This window comes from Pogona vitticeps, chromosome 3 (genome assembly GCF_051106095.1).
Source record: "Pogona vitticeps strain Pit_001003342236 chromosome 3, PviZW2.1, whole genome shotgun sequence".
Lineage (NCBI taxonomy): Eukaryota > Metazoa > Chordata > Lepidosauria > Squamata > Agamidae > Pogona > Pogona vitticeps.
This window is the reverse complement of record NC_135785.1, coordinates 83,157,008-83,170,630: the sequence shown is the minus strand read 5'-3', so window position 1 is coordinate 83,170,630 and position 13,623 is coordinate 83,157,008. Positions and strand designations below refer to the sequence as shown.

Genomic DNA, 13,623 nt, shown 5'->3' with positions numbered 1-13,623 from the left:
ATGCTGCAAACTTTCTGAGTTCTATGAAAGCCATGCACATAATGAATGCGTGTTGCAAAATGAAGACACACTACTTAGAACTGCAGAACTTCAGACAGTCTTGCAGTTTATGTTGCAAAAGACTCAAGTTAAGAGAGAGAGGAAGGACTACAGTATGCAACTTGTTTATAAATACAGTCTGGGAAGCTCATTCTACAAACAAAAACGGAAGATATTCTCTCCCAACCACCCCAGCTGCTCCTGCAGCTATCCAGTTCGTACCCACAAAGAATACTGATACTATTAAATATTTCACACAACACACTTTTACAACTGCTTGACTGCAGCTCACAAAAAAGTCTCTCACTTATAAAATGAACATACAAAAATACTTCATTTTTAAGGTGACACTGGCCTAAATGGTTTTTATTTTATTACCAAGTCCCACTTCTATGTTCTAAGCCATCCCAGTATAAAATCTTTTCAGGGAAAAGAAATGAATATACGCTACCTTTCCTTTATTGTTGTACATGGTGTTATCCGCCTTCTTTATTCTTTTGGCAGTTTCTTCACTGTATTCAAACTGCAGCTTATCTACGGCTAACTTACTTTCAGGTCGGTCTTCCAGAATGTTATCTGGAAAAGTAAGCATTATCTGTCTGAAGAGCTGTAAAGGCACATTTTGCTCAAAAACTGAATCCTTCTGGACACGGAAGTCAATATAACTTTGAATAATTACAGTATTCAATTATTAACTAGTCAAACACATGGCAATGTTCTTTAATGTAGAATTTAACAATCAGCTTCTAGCCCAGTCTGTTTCAACGTGGTGTCCTCCACTTGTGTTAAGCGTTCACATCCCAGTATTCCACTTAGCACAGGTGGGAGTTGTAGCCCAACACCTCTGGAGTCACCAGTTGAGGAAGGTTTTTTTAAAAATCTTAGTGAGCATACAGTTTCTTAAGAAGCAAAGCAAAAGGAGACTTTCCACTTTAAATGTTTATGGAATAATACATTAAATTAGAATTGCATTAATTATTTTAATATAGAAATTACAAATATATTATTTAAATGTCTGCTGGCTCAGACTGCACTCAGACATAATACACAAGCATCTATTTGCAGCTAAGAGGGAGGGGTGTGATAGGGAGCTAAAGAGCTTACTAAAAATGTATTCTCATTCATTTATTCAAACGTGTAGCCAACGATAAAATGTATTGTGCATTGCAAATCAGTCTACATAAATGTGACTCTATAGCCTATTTCATGATAACCAACATGTGTAAATTAGAAACCCATGTGGCACATGCAAATATTCTGAAAAGTAAGTAACAGAAAATGACAGGAATGAAAAAGGGTGTTTCACTCATATGTGATCAAAGTATGCATCCCAAGATGTTCAGAAATGCAGTACAGAAATTCGTGCAGTTAAGATGCTTGACCAAGTGGCCTTTTACCTTCCTGGCTGTTAGGAGCAGGAGAAGCATTAAGGACATCAGCTATAGGAAAATAGAGTCAGAAAGGGCGTAAGAGGAAGGGAAATTAAGAAACAAAGCCAGAGAAATGAAAATTACATTAAGATTATGTTGTAAAACTGTCATCTTGACACAAACACTTGTAGCAATACTACAAGGAAATAACACTGGAATCACTATTACGGAGACTGCAAAGACAGAATTGTGGCAAACAACTGACTTCAGATTAACCTAGAAAGAAGGTAATTAATCAATATTCAGGGAACTAATAGCAAGGAAGCAATCAGATAAAACATTATGTTCACCTTCACCTGGCAGAAATTTTTATCCATATTAACAGATACATACATAATGGCCAGAATCCAGTTGCTCCAAGTTATGCTGTGCCTGTTCTATGGAAATTAAATTTCCCATTCTCACCCTCATCAGATTCCAGGGACCACTTTTGTGCTAGGCAGGTTTGGGAGCTTCAGAATAGGATAAGGAACAATCTAAAGATGGGAAACTGCTGCTGGCAATCCTGCTGGCAGAGATTTTCTGACTTTAAACCATTCCTTGCCCTCTTCTTCAGCTCTTGAAGGCATCCTAGGATGAAGGAGATTCCTGAAACTTGGGCGGGCGGGTGGGTGGTGACCGGAAGCCTTTAATTCCCTTGGAATGGCCATGGCCCATGACATTAATATGCAAAGCATAATGTGTACAACAGGATTCCAGTAACTGTGTATTTCATGGAATTAACTCAAGGAAGCCCTAATTATAATGATCCAGAAGGCATTTCTTATGATGCAAGAGAATGGCTGACATTCTATTGCTTAGCATGTTAAGTCACAACCACAGTAGGAATTTGGTGAATCATCTCCTCTGTAAGTTCCACTGATTTAATGGGCCTACTCTAGTTCAATTTACTATGCTAACCCATAAGAGTTCAGCAAATATACAGCAAAACTTTGCTATGAGTTTTTTGCTACTCCTTATTTTTCACTGTGCATCTTAAAATTTCCTGTTTCACCATGTCACATCAAGTATGAGATGAGGAGTGTATTACTGCACAGTATGAAACATCCTTTCTGAACAGAATGTTTTTATCTATGCTACTAATTAAACATTCTTTACAGTTGAGTCCTTAGAAAGAATTGGGGCTGTCTTGTTTTAACAAAAAGCAGCTCAAATAACAAGCAAAAGACACAGAAACACACACAAACACACATAGAGAGACACAGAGAGACAGAGAGAGCTAGTACATATATCAATAACTGCAATCAGAAATAACTGCTACACACCGCAATCATAGATATTTTTATTAGTTCAGTCTTACACTTTATCATCCTCATCAGTTGAACCAATGCCTTTTAATATTCTTCATTACTATGGAAATGCCAAAAATTGTGCTGTGTACCCATAAGGATTAATGTTTCATATATGATTAACTGTATTTAAAGCACATTCAAATACTGTTCTAAAACATAGTTCCTTTTCTCATCTTTCACACAAGGAAGATTGTTTGCTTATTCTTTAGAACAGTGGTCCTCAGCCTTTTTGGGGCTGCGGACCAGCTGGGGGGAGTGAGTTCCACACGGGGGACATGCACACGCAGTGGGCGTGTTGCACTTGTGAGATCATGTCCACCGCAGGCATGACACACACCCCGCATGAGCATGACACGTCCACCGCATGTGCGTGCAGGGGGCGGAGCGAAGATCCGTATTTGTGGCCCAGTTCCAGCAAGCCCACGGACCAGCACCAGGCTCCGGACCAGGGGCTGACGGCCCCTGCTTTAGAATTAATCATAGCAAATGATTTAAATTGATACAAATTAACAGAAGGTGTGCATTAGGAAGATTTTTTTGTATTCTACTGGTTAAGAAATGTCACGCATGTTCTGGTTATAACTACACCCACATTATAAATCTCAGAGATACAGCATTTTAATAAGCACATTTGTGTACCATCAGATAGAGACTCATAGTCATAGTCATATTCATCTTCTTCATCCTCCTCTTCTTCATTAGGAGCAGGAATGCTTCCTGTATTACCACCATTGCTTGCCTGAGCTTGCATGTACGCCAGTTGATGAGCCTATAGGAGGAAAACAAAATTTTCAAATGCAAAAGGAATTCATTTAGCAAATACCAAGAGACAATGAGCTAAATACAATTGCAATTACAACCACAACCACAGTAGCTATACCCAGGCCAATAGGTCTGGGATTTATATTAGTGTCATCTAACAAGTTCATCTCACAATAGGCCTATTTTAGTGGTGGCTAAAATTGGATTTAGACCTTCTAAAGATATAATATAATTTTGTTACATATGTCTGCAGTCCTTATTTGCTCTAGCAATGAGCTATGTACCTTCCCAAAAAATGGCAGACTTTCCCTTATAGCATCTCCATAAACAAGAAGGGGATCCTGGCACCATTTCTTATTTCTCATTCAACTGATCTCTTCCAACTCTCCCCAAGATCATCCAATTATCCTGTTCCTGAATATTATATTTACATTAGAAAGTGCAAGGCTATCATTAAAATGAATACAACTATTAGTATGAATAATAGATAAATGTTAAAAGGATGTGAAGAGTTTATTAGAAGTATAAAATATCTGTACATCTATTATTGGCATAACATTAATCAAACATCATAACATAGGAGAACACTGCAAATTAAGGGCAGTCTAATTTAGCTTTAAACACACAAAAATATAGCTAATTACAGTACTTCTTTTCAGTTTTTATTAAATGAAAGATGTGAGGACATCTCTGGTTTCTGACATATTCCAGCTTCGGAATTAATGACTTACCAAAATTACACAATTCAAAATTACATTCACTACTATTAATTTTCCCCTCATTTTTATAAGCCATGATGGATATTTCTAGATATCATGACAAGCCAAAATGGTAAACCAGTACTTTGGTAGTATTAGCTCACTGCTCTTCTGCAACTGCAACTATTAAAATAAACCAAAGATTTTTTGGCCCTTAGTTTATTTACAAAGCCATCCAAATCCATCAGTTATATCTCCTATTTATTGGGGGGGGGGGGCAACGTGTCTGCTCCAGTTTGGTTTGGATATCAACCAGAAAGCCCATTGTTGTTTAAGTGTCTCCATTATAAAGATCATGAACTAGTAAGCTGCTCAGCACTGAGAAGCCAGAGTTTCCCCTTAGCAGCACGTCTACTGAGACACACAAAATCAGTCAATGTTTATTGACTTAAAATATTTTTACTCCGCTTTTCTCCTTAAAAAGGACTCAAGGCAGCTGACATCATTAATAGACAAAAACAGTTAAAGCTAAAAACAGTTAATTAAAGCTTTAAAAAGTAAGTAAACAAACACTTAAAAAGATCAAGCAATACCATACTAAAAATTGGTAAACAAAAGCAACACCAAAAACACATTTAGAGCAGAAAGGCACAACTAGAAACCCCACTCAGACAGATAGCCACTGATGGAAACGTTGCCTGTACAAAAAGATTTTTGCCTCCTTGTGGAAGGACAGCAGGCTGGCCTCGTGTGGGAAGGAGGCCCAAAGTTTGGGAGCAGCAACGGAGAAGACCCTCTCCCATTTCCCTTCCAAAAAAGACCTGTGGAGGTGGCAGGACTGCAAGAAAGGCCTTTCCTGACAATCTTAACACCTGAGCAGGGTCATAAAGGGAGAGACAGTCCTTGAGAAAGCTTGGACCACAGCTTTTTATTATGTACATTTGAAAGCATTATCTGAGATAGACTGCAATGTTTTTCTTTTCAGTAAGCCCACCGTCCATATACATTCCGCCACTCCAATACTTAAAAAGCAACATTTACTATTCTTTTCCCACCATAATATAATTTTTATTCTCAAACCTTTTTTTTATGGAAAGGTCTTACCTTTTGTTTTAATATGTCCACTGGAGTTTGATGAGCTTTGAGCTTTTTGTTTTTAAGCAAAATCTTTCTTCTCAGTTGGTAGGGAGAAGGAAGCATTGGATCATCAGAAAAATCACTCTCGAACAAAAATTTAGTTACCAGTTTATCTCCAAATGTATTCTGGAATATCAATAAGATGCAAACGATTAAGAAAATCAGGGATAAAATTACAGATCCACACAGCACTTGAATTGTATTACTGGCCCAGTCCGAATGGTCAAATCCTGGCTTAAGAAGCCAAGCCATTCATGAGCTTCCTGCTAGGCATGGGACTTTCAGGTTAAGACGAATTGGGGGGAACCACAAAAAAGGATCTTATTTTTGTTTTAAGATTTTTTTTCATTTATTTTTGAAACAGAGCCTATTAAACCCAAATGCTTCATTTTAATGAAAGACTGAGATACGAAAGCCTTGGATTCTTTTGAGTTTCCCTCTTTCGTCTGTCCTTTCCTTCACCTTTTGTCTGTCACATCACCTAGGAAATATTTAATAAAACAGCATTTCAAGGGCTGCATCTCAGCAGCCAATTAGAACATCCAGGAGCGGGAGAAGGGAGGATTTTCAGTTGTAAAAATGTTCTTTGGTTCTAATCCTTCCCTTGTGGGTCGGCTCTGTTGCTGAAGTCCCTGGTGCCCTCAGTCTTCACTGTACTCTTTTTCTGTGCTTGTGGATCCTTTTGATTTTTTTTGGGGGGAGGGGGGGAAATTTCTCTCCCCCCCTTTACATTTCCTGGATTATTTTTGCTCACTGCTGCTGCTGGATTCAAGGAAGAGATCAAATGGTGGAGGAGAAGAGAAATCTCCCCACATTGCAGTTGTTTTGGATGTTTTGTTTATTTGTATTTTATTTGCTTCCTTGATTTTCTTGGTCTTTGGGAGAAGGGTGGTATGCATGGTTTTTATTTTGCCTCCCCCCCCCCATATATGCAGAGGGGAGATGTTCTCCCTGTCAGATTAATTTTTTAAAATGGTATAATTTGTTAATGTGCTGTAAATTACCTTCCTTGCTTTTTCAAACAAGATTTTAAATATTTTTAAAGGCTTTTAAGTTGATGTTCAGTTGCCTATTTTGCCTTGCTTTGTTATAGTAATTAAAAAAAATGGTTCTTGGGCACTTCAGGATGAGTGCTAGGCAGAACCGAAATGGGGAGTCCATTTCATTTTTAATCAAAGGACTGAGACCAGAAAATGGATGAGGCACCCCCACAACTGGATGTGAAAGTTTTCCCCACGTACATTTCTATTTCCTAAATACAGAAAGCTTCTTTGCTCTCTCTTCAGACAAAAGGGAAGAACAAGACAGGAAGTCACAAGAACATTCTTGTTATCTCCAGATTTAGAAAGTATGGCCAATTGCTTCCAAACACGCCAAGCCATGAAACCATAATTTAAACTAAATTATGACTTCTAAACCCTGGTTTGTTTGGGAGCCATTGTCACAGTTCCCTCTCTATAGCCACTGAGCCACACTACTCTGTGGTGGGAGGGCCTAGGAAGGAGACAGATATGGCTAAAACCATCTCTCCTCAGAGTCAGACTAAGTCCCTTCAAGGCATCATGAAACAGCAGGGGAATCAAAGCACTTTTCTCCTCAGAGACATTCTAGTCCAGCGAGGGCAAATCTATGGCCCGCATGCGACAGCTGGCACGTAGAGCCCCCCTGCAGTCAAACCTCAAGAGGCAGCTGCAGCCACGGTGCTGGCGCTTCAACAGGTGGCGGGCCAGGATCTGGAGGAGCTAGCGCTGGATCCAGAGTGGGGTCTCAAAGTACCTCCATGCCCGAGATTCCCCCTTCTGCCACCACTTCCAGTTCTGCTGCCACCACTTCTGGCACTGCCGCAGCCTGCCACCCAATGGATTCTTTGTTTTAGTTTGGGCACTCGAGCCCAAAAAGGTTTGCCACACTGTCCTAGTCTAACCAACTAGTTTTTCCTAATCCTTTGATAACAGTAAATAGACCATTCCTGTTGCCAACAACATCATAAGCCCTTTCATGTTCAGTCAGGACAAAAGGCAGCTTCCTGATTTGCTCTCTTCCCCCTCACCAAGCCTGCATAACTCTCTGTGAAGGAAGCAGACTGACTGCTTTCAAGGTATGAGTTACTGTTAAGTCAACTGAGTCTTTGTGGGACAGCTTTGATATATCTTCTGATAAAAGACGAGCATGGAAGCATCTGTTCCTTACTGTTCCTTTCCTTGAAGTGTTCCAGAACAGGAGATAAGTTGAAGGTGTGAACTCGCTGTCTACACACTGACCTCTGCCTGTCATATTTCATATTCTCCAAATTCTCAGTTTCTTTACAGCCATTAACAATTGTTTCTTGGTTAGAATTAATGAGAAGCTACAGCTTTCTCCCCTGTTTACTCTAAACATATCTGAAACCTCTTGTAACTCACCTTGAAAATCTCAGCCATCTTTCGTTGCTGAGGCAGAGAACAGTGGTTCTCAATGGATATGATAACTGGCATGTCTGAGGTGATAAAGGCATTACGATCAACAGCTTCAACTACTTCCTGTAAAATGAAACAGAATTTAATAATTGGCTATGACATTCAGAATAAATGTTATCCTGGTCCATGGATTACTGAGGAAAACTAGCTTCAGCAGGTAACTCAAGATAAAAGGCAGAAAAGCAATATCCTTGGAAGCCTGAAAGAAAAAAAGTTGTTGTTGTTGCATGCTGTAAAGTTGCATCAGATTTACAGAAACCCTAACAAAGTTTTCAAGATATGTGAAATATTGGAGGAATGGTTTTTACAGTGCTACCCTGGGGCGGGTTTCAATGGAGGAACAAGAGTTTGAAGGTCACTTGAGGCCTAGGCTGTGACTATTTCTACTACTTAGGAAAGTTTATTGGCAAGTTCTGGATTTCTACATTAAGAATCTAGAGGCAAAAACAATACTTTATACAGCTGTAGCTGAAGTGGCAGAATATAAAGTGCTTCACAGTAGCTTTTTTTTCAACCTAGGGAAGTTGAGACTGTAATTCAGTACATTTGAAGGGTACTCAACTGTGGGACCCATAAAGAAAACTGGATTTAGTCCTTAGATTTTGTGACACTGTAAGTATGATTAGGATTTTTATTGTTTTCTGCTAAGGTTCCTCTGTCACCATTTTGCTTTAATTTTACATTTTTGTTTTTAATTAATGTAAGGTGGTTTGAAAGCATTTGGACTAGAGCGGGCTAGTAGGCTCTACCAATAAATTAGTTAATGCCACTGCTCATAGACATACATTTCAGTGCAGCTCAGTAATTAAGACAGAAATATCCTCGCAACTATTCAATAGTATTAGCTTAAACTTTTCTATTACGAAAAACTTATAGTTTTGTCTCCTGCAAAGGACATTATGATGAATATGCACATACCTTAAAAGGAATCTTAGTAGTGAGTGTATGCCCATGATAAATCACAGGCATTCCATCATCACCATCCCAGCAGTCTAGTTCCACACTCCTACAACCTTGTAAGAGAACCTGGAACAAAGAATAGAATGGTACTGCATCACTTTCATAAAAGTTATGGAGAAATAAGTAAGGGTTTTACAAGATGAAGACAACAAAGTTTGCCCCCTTGTAAAATTCCATGAATGAGACAAGGCAAGATAGAATTCTTATCTTGAATGAACCACTGGATACAGCCCCAAAGTTATTAATTTTTTAGTAAGCATGCTATAACTGATCTAAAAAAGGGACAGAAAAATGACAGAAAAGCATTCAACTCAGGACAAATCCATATTTTGCTGCAATAGGCTGCAGTTGGTTGGGGGAGAAGAATAGGATGTACAAGCGTATGCATCCTGACTGCATTATTTTTTGTCACATTTGTGTTCCATCTGGATAATCCCTCATCTAAATTGACCTCTAACAAACGTAGCCTGAAAAGTCTTCTCAGAACACAAGTCTTTTTCCATTGTCATAGTTTACTTAAATAAAACAACTGATTTAATTCTTGAACTTTATATTGCTCCCTCAGCACGTGACTGATACACATATTTTAGAAAAGATTGCAGTCAAAATTTTAGAAACATATTAGCTGTACTCCTGCTGCAGCATGTTCCTAAGCCAGCCAGTTTTTACAGGCTTTCATCAAGGTTTTTGTGCCCTCAAGAGTAAGCTAATCTCTCCAGTTTTAAGAAAGCTAATCTGGCATATATGGTGCTTTTTGCACACTGTTTTAATAGAATGCCACTTCCTATATTATGTATTTTAAGTGCAAACTGAAAAAAAAAACTAAAAGCTGTGAATGAAACACATGTTTGACACTACCACATATATGACATAGGTATACCTGTGAGGAAGTTGTAGCTTCTTCTTTAGTGCATATTGGGTAAGAAATACAGTGAAAATTTCATTTGAAGTTGTATGAATTTAAAAATTTACTTACACAAAGTCTGATGATCTTGTAGAAGCTTTGTTTTTGTTTTTTTTTGTTTTTTACACATGATGCAATTCCAATATACACAAGACATAAAACTAAACTGATGGAAAGCAACACTAATATGACTAGCAGCTCACTGCTTGGAAAGAATGCCTAAGATATTATATAATATTCCTAGAAGCAACATTCTTCTGAATAATGATCTTGCTAAAATATAATCATGTTTTCAACAAAACTTACATTATTCTGAATGGTGCTTTGACATTTAAATGAACTAACATATTAGCTCAGTCTTTCCTGTGGGAAAGTCTAATTTTAGCAGGTTAGATCAGACTGGTTAGTGTTTCAGCTCTACAACTCTGAGATGAAACTCTTTTTTCTTATTTGCCTTAGAACAAAGCTTAAATATATAATCATTTAAAAAAGCATCTGAGTATAACTGTGCACACAAGCTGTTTTCCCACACATCTTGTTTTCCTATGTTTTACAAGCAAATACTTGGAACATCTAGGTTTAGAAAGCAGGAAGAGGTCATGCGTCTTTGACTTTCCAAATAAACAAGCAAGTCGTTGCAGGGGAAAAGGGGGGCAGCAGAATGATTTGGTATACCTGACTATAAAGTTCTACCGAGGATTCTCCTTTAAGCTGATGTCCCGTGAGATACGTATTGTGCGAAGACTCAATGTAATAATATGACAACGGAAACAGCAAATCTTCCACATTCTCTTGAGATTCGTTGTTCATAGAGGCAAAGTTATCTTTATCCATCAAAAACCTAGAGATAAAAAAACTGCAACATTCATAAAGGACATACAAGAAAGATTAAAATGGATATCAAGGAGACTCACAGGTAATTACCGTGCAAATCCTTCAAACGACATTAATCCTTGCTGGCACATACTGATGCTGGGTTCAAACTTCTGTAAGAAAAAGAAAATCAATATATGGGGGGGGGGGGAACAAACATATAACTAATATGTCATATCTGACTTGTAGCAAACCAAAGAGGGTTTTTCAAGGTATGTGAAATGTCTAAGGAGTAGTTTTACCTTTGCCAGCCCCAGTGATTTCCATGTTTGAGAGGGGATTTGAACCCATGTCTTCAGTATCCTAATCTATCTCTCTATCCAGTACACTACACTGGCTGTCAGGATAGCAAATCCCTGCCATTTATTTACTAAGAATTAACAATTGTGTGCCATCAACTCAATTCTGACTTATGGTGACCCTTTCCAGAGTTTTTTTTAGGTAGAGGGTACTCGAAAGTGGTCTAGCATTCCCTTCTGCTCTGCGGCTTGCTAATGCCATATAGGCTGGCTCTTCTGGAACGGACAGGGGAATGCAAACCAAAGAAATGAACATGTGAGTACAAAAACATTTGCAACTGCAACAATTTTCTAAGAGAAGGGTTGCATTTTCTGGCAGGATTGCAAGGGTGCCAACATTTTTGGCCATGACAGTATGTTTGAAAACATCTTGGCTAGCTAGCCAAATAAATACTTTCATGACAGAAAGCTCACAATGAGAATTTTTTACAAGTTCTTGTAAAGCATATTTGCCCTCCCCATGGGCCCAATGGCCTCAAAAATGTGAAAAAGGCCACACTGCTATTCCTGGGAGTCACTAACAACAGTGAAATTTGCATAAAAACAGGTTGATAACAACCCCTCTCAAACTCAATTCCTTGGAGTCTCAAAAATCAAAAGTGAAGGTCAATGCCCAGGCACTTCAGCTTTTACTTCTGCCTCCTTCCCCACCGTGCTCATTGGCAGCCTCAAGGCAACTCATATCAGGTACTGGGATAAAAGCCAGACCTGCCAATGTGGCTGACATTGGTGATAGCTGTTGCTGGTGGAGTGAAAGCACTTTGCTACTGTGAAACCTCAATTTTGCTACTGTGAAACCGCAACCCACTGGAGACTAACGGAGAGACAATATTGGAATACAGGAAAAACACAGAACAAAAATACCAAACAATGTTGTCAATAGTTCTGTACTACAAACCTGAATGATACTAAGGATTTCATCATATGTGTAGTGTTCTCCTTGACAATTTACTAGGAAGTCATTGAGTTGCTGGATGCCCACTCCAAATATTCCCAGAGATGTGCTCTCTACTCCGGTACCATTAGTCACAATGCTTGCTGCCGCAATAGCATCAGATATTTGTCGCTGGTTGTCAGATAGTTGCTGCCTACTTTTAATGAACAAGCCCAAATCTGATATGTTCCTTGTTAGTAAATCTATAAGATAAAAACATCGACAGTTTTAAGCTTTAAGTACTAAACAGTAACATCCTTAACACACTTCATTTAATTTTTATTTCAAACTTACATGATTCAAATTATTACAAACCTGGAACTGTTATTCTGGGTTATATTTCATAAATATGAATTATAAAACATAGATCTTTAACTGGTATTGCTTAAATAAAACAAAATCTATGAATAAAAATTTGATGATATATTATGGGGAGAGTTATAACTTCATAAAGTTTGACTATGACAACTATGTTTGATTATGCAATATGAGCATGACATTATGAACATTTCCAGTAATATATTTCAAAAACCATAGCTACTTAATGTAATTCACAACACTTCTTTCACGGCACATTTCATCAAAAATTCTCTCTCTCTCTCTCTCTGTCAACCATACAGTATATATTTTACAAAGCCTTGGGGTGGTTTAAAGTTACAATTCCATGTTTGGTTACAAGTAACTAATTCCTGATTTGAGTGAGCACTGAGTGTGGGACAAAAGGTTTAATTGATTTACAATGTATCGCTAATACTACTATTTTAAAATTTGCTAAGAGCTTCATAAACATTTAAAGATTTCTGCCCTCAACAACCTACCACTGAGATCTGGTATCATCTTACAAATGGAGAAACTAATTTTAGAGATACAGTGGCAGAACTAGATGGGAGACCACAGCTAGAGATGGCACTTGAACTGAGGTGTTTCACACTGAAATACAACCTGTTATCAATTAGAACTTCACCATGTTAATTTATCTTACCCAGATCAGGTTGGAGTCCATTTGTATTTTCATCGATCTTCAGAGAGGTATAAAGTGGAGCAGAATCAGAGCCCAATCGATTGCAAGGTACAGCATAGATATCGAAAAGGTCCTTCAGATCTTTACGGCTTCGGACACTGGAATGCATGGACTGTTATTACATATTATTTTCAAACCACAGGTTTCTTTGTGTCTGTGCTCTTAAAAACGCAAGTTAAGAATCAGTAAAATAGGATATTACCTGAAAGACTTGAAAAGTTCAACAAATTCAACAAAGCTCATGTTGCTGTCAGAAACCATACAGGTCTGAAATCCCTTCAATCCCCCTTTAACTCTTCCGTGCCAGCTACTGCTACTCCATGTGCTAAAAGAAAAGACATTAGAAGTAATGAAGAATGGTGCTTAGCTAAGAGTAGTTTGACTCTTTACATTAAGAGTGTCTTATTTATTCCATAGTTTTCCTTTAGGACCAATGTGTAAGAGGAAGTAAATGCTGAAGGCTCTTCACTCTGTACTACAGGATTACATGGGTCTGAGAGTTCAGAGGCCAATTCTGTCTCCTCTGGACCTACCACAGGCGACACCATTGTTTTCAATTAATCTGGAAGTCCCCAGAAGCCTAGCTCCCTCCCTTTTTTTGCACCCAAAAATTGTGAAGGAGGACTCCAGAAATTGATGGAGTCCAAGGTGCAACCCAGAGGTTACATACATACACAAATACATACACGTGCGCACACACACATGGATGCGTGGGCACGCACACACTGATGCACGCGCACGCACGCACGCACGCACGCACGCACACACACACACACACACACACACAGTATTGCTCCAGCTGTACACTTGAATGTAGA

General features: G+C 38.5%; 1 protein-coding gene across 9 annotated transcripts in view; it reads right to left on the bottom strand.

Annotated features, from left to right (window-relative positions):
- The window catches only part of PLCE1 (phospholipase C epsilon 1), a 201,661-nt gene that overhangs the window by 37,059 nt on the left and 150,979 nt on the right, over nucleotides 1–13,623 (bottom strand). For 7 of the 9 annotated variants that reach the window (XM_072995309.2, XM_072995312.2, XM_072995310.2 and 4 more), the window contains 11 exons: nucleotides 13,008–13,130; nucleotides 12,767–12,903; nucleotides 11,749–11,987; nucleotides 10,603–10,664; nucleotides 10,354–10,519; nucleotides 8,733–8,840; nucleotides 7,761–7,877; nucleotides 5,326–5,484; nucleotides 3,401–3,530; nucleotides 1,437–1,478; nucleotides 491–615 (listed from right to left, as the gene is read on the bottom strand). In XM_072995309.2, the coding sequence (XP_072851410.2) occupies nucleotides 491–615; nucleotides 1,437–1,478; nucleotides 3,401–3,530; nucleotides 5,326–5,484; nucleotides 7,761–7,877; nucleotides 8,733–8,840; nucleotides 10,354–10,519; nucleotides 10,603–10,664; nucleotides 11,749–11,987; nucleotides 12,767–12,903; nucleotides 13,008–13,130 (1,408 nt within the window). The remainder of the gene's footprint in view (nucleotides 1–490; nucleotides 616–1,436; nucleotides 1,479–3,400; nucleotides 3,531–5,325; nucleotides 5,485–7,760; nucleotides 7,878–8,732; nucleotides 8,841–10,353; nucleotides 10,520–10,602; nucleotides 10,665–11,748; nucleotides 11,988–12,766; nucleotides 12,904–13,007; nucleotides 13,131–13,623) is intronic. The other 2 variants (XM_072995313.2, XM_078391329.1) reach the window with 1 other exon arrangement.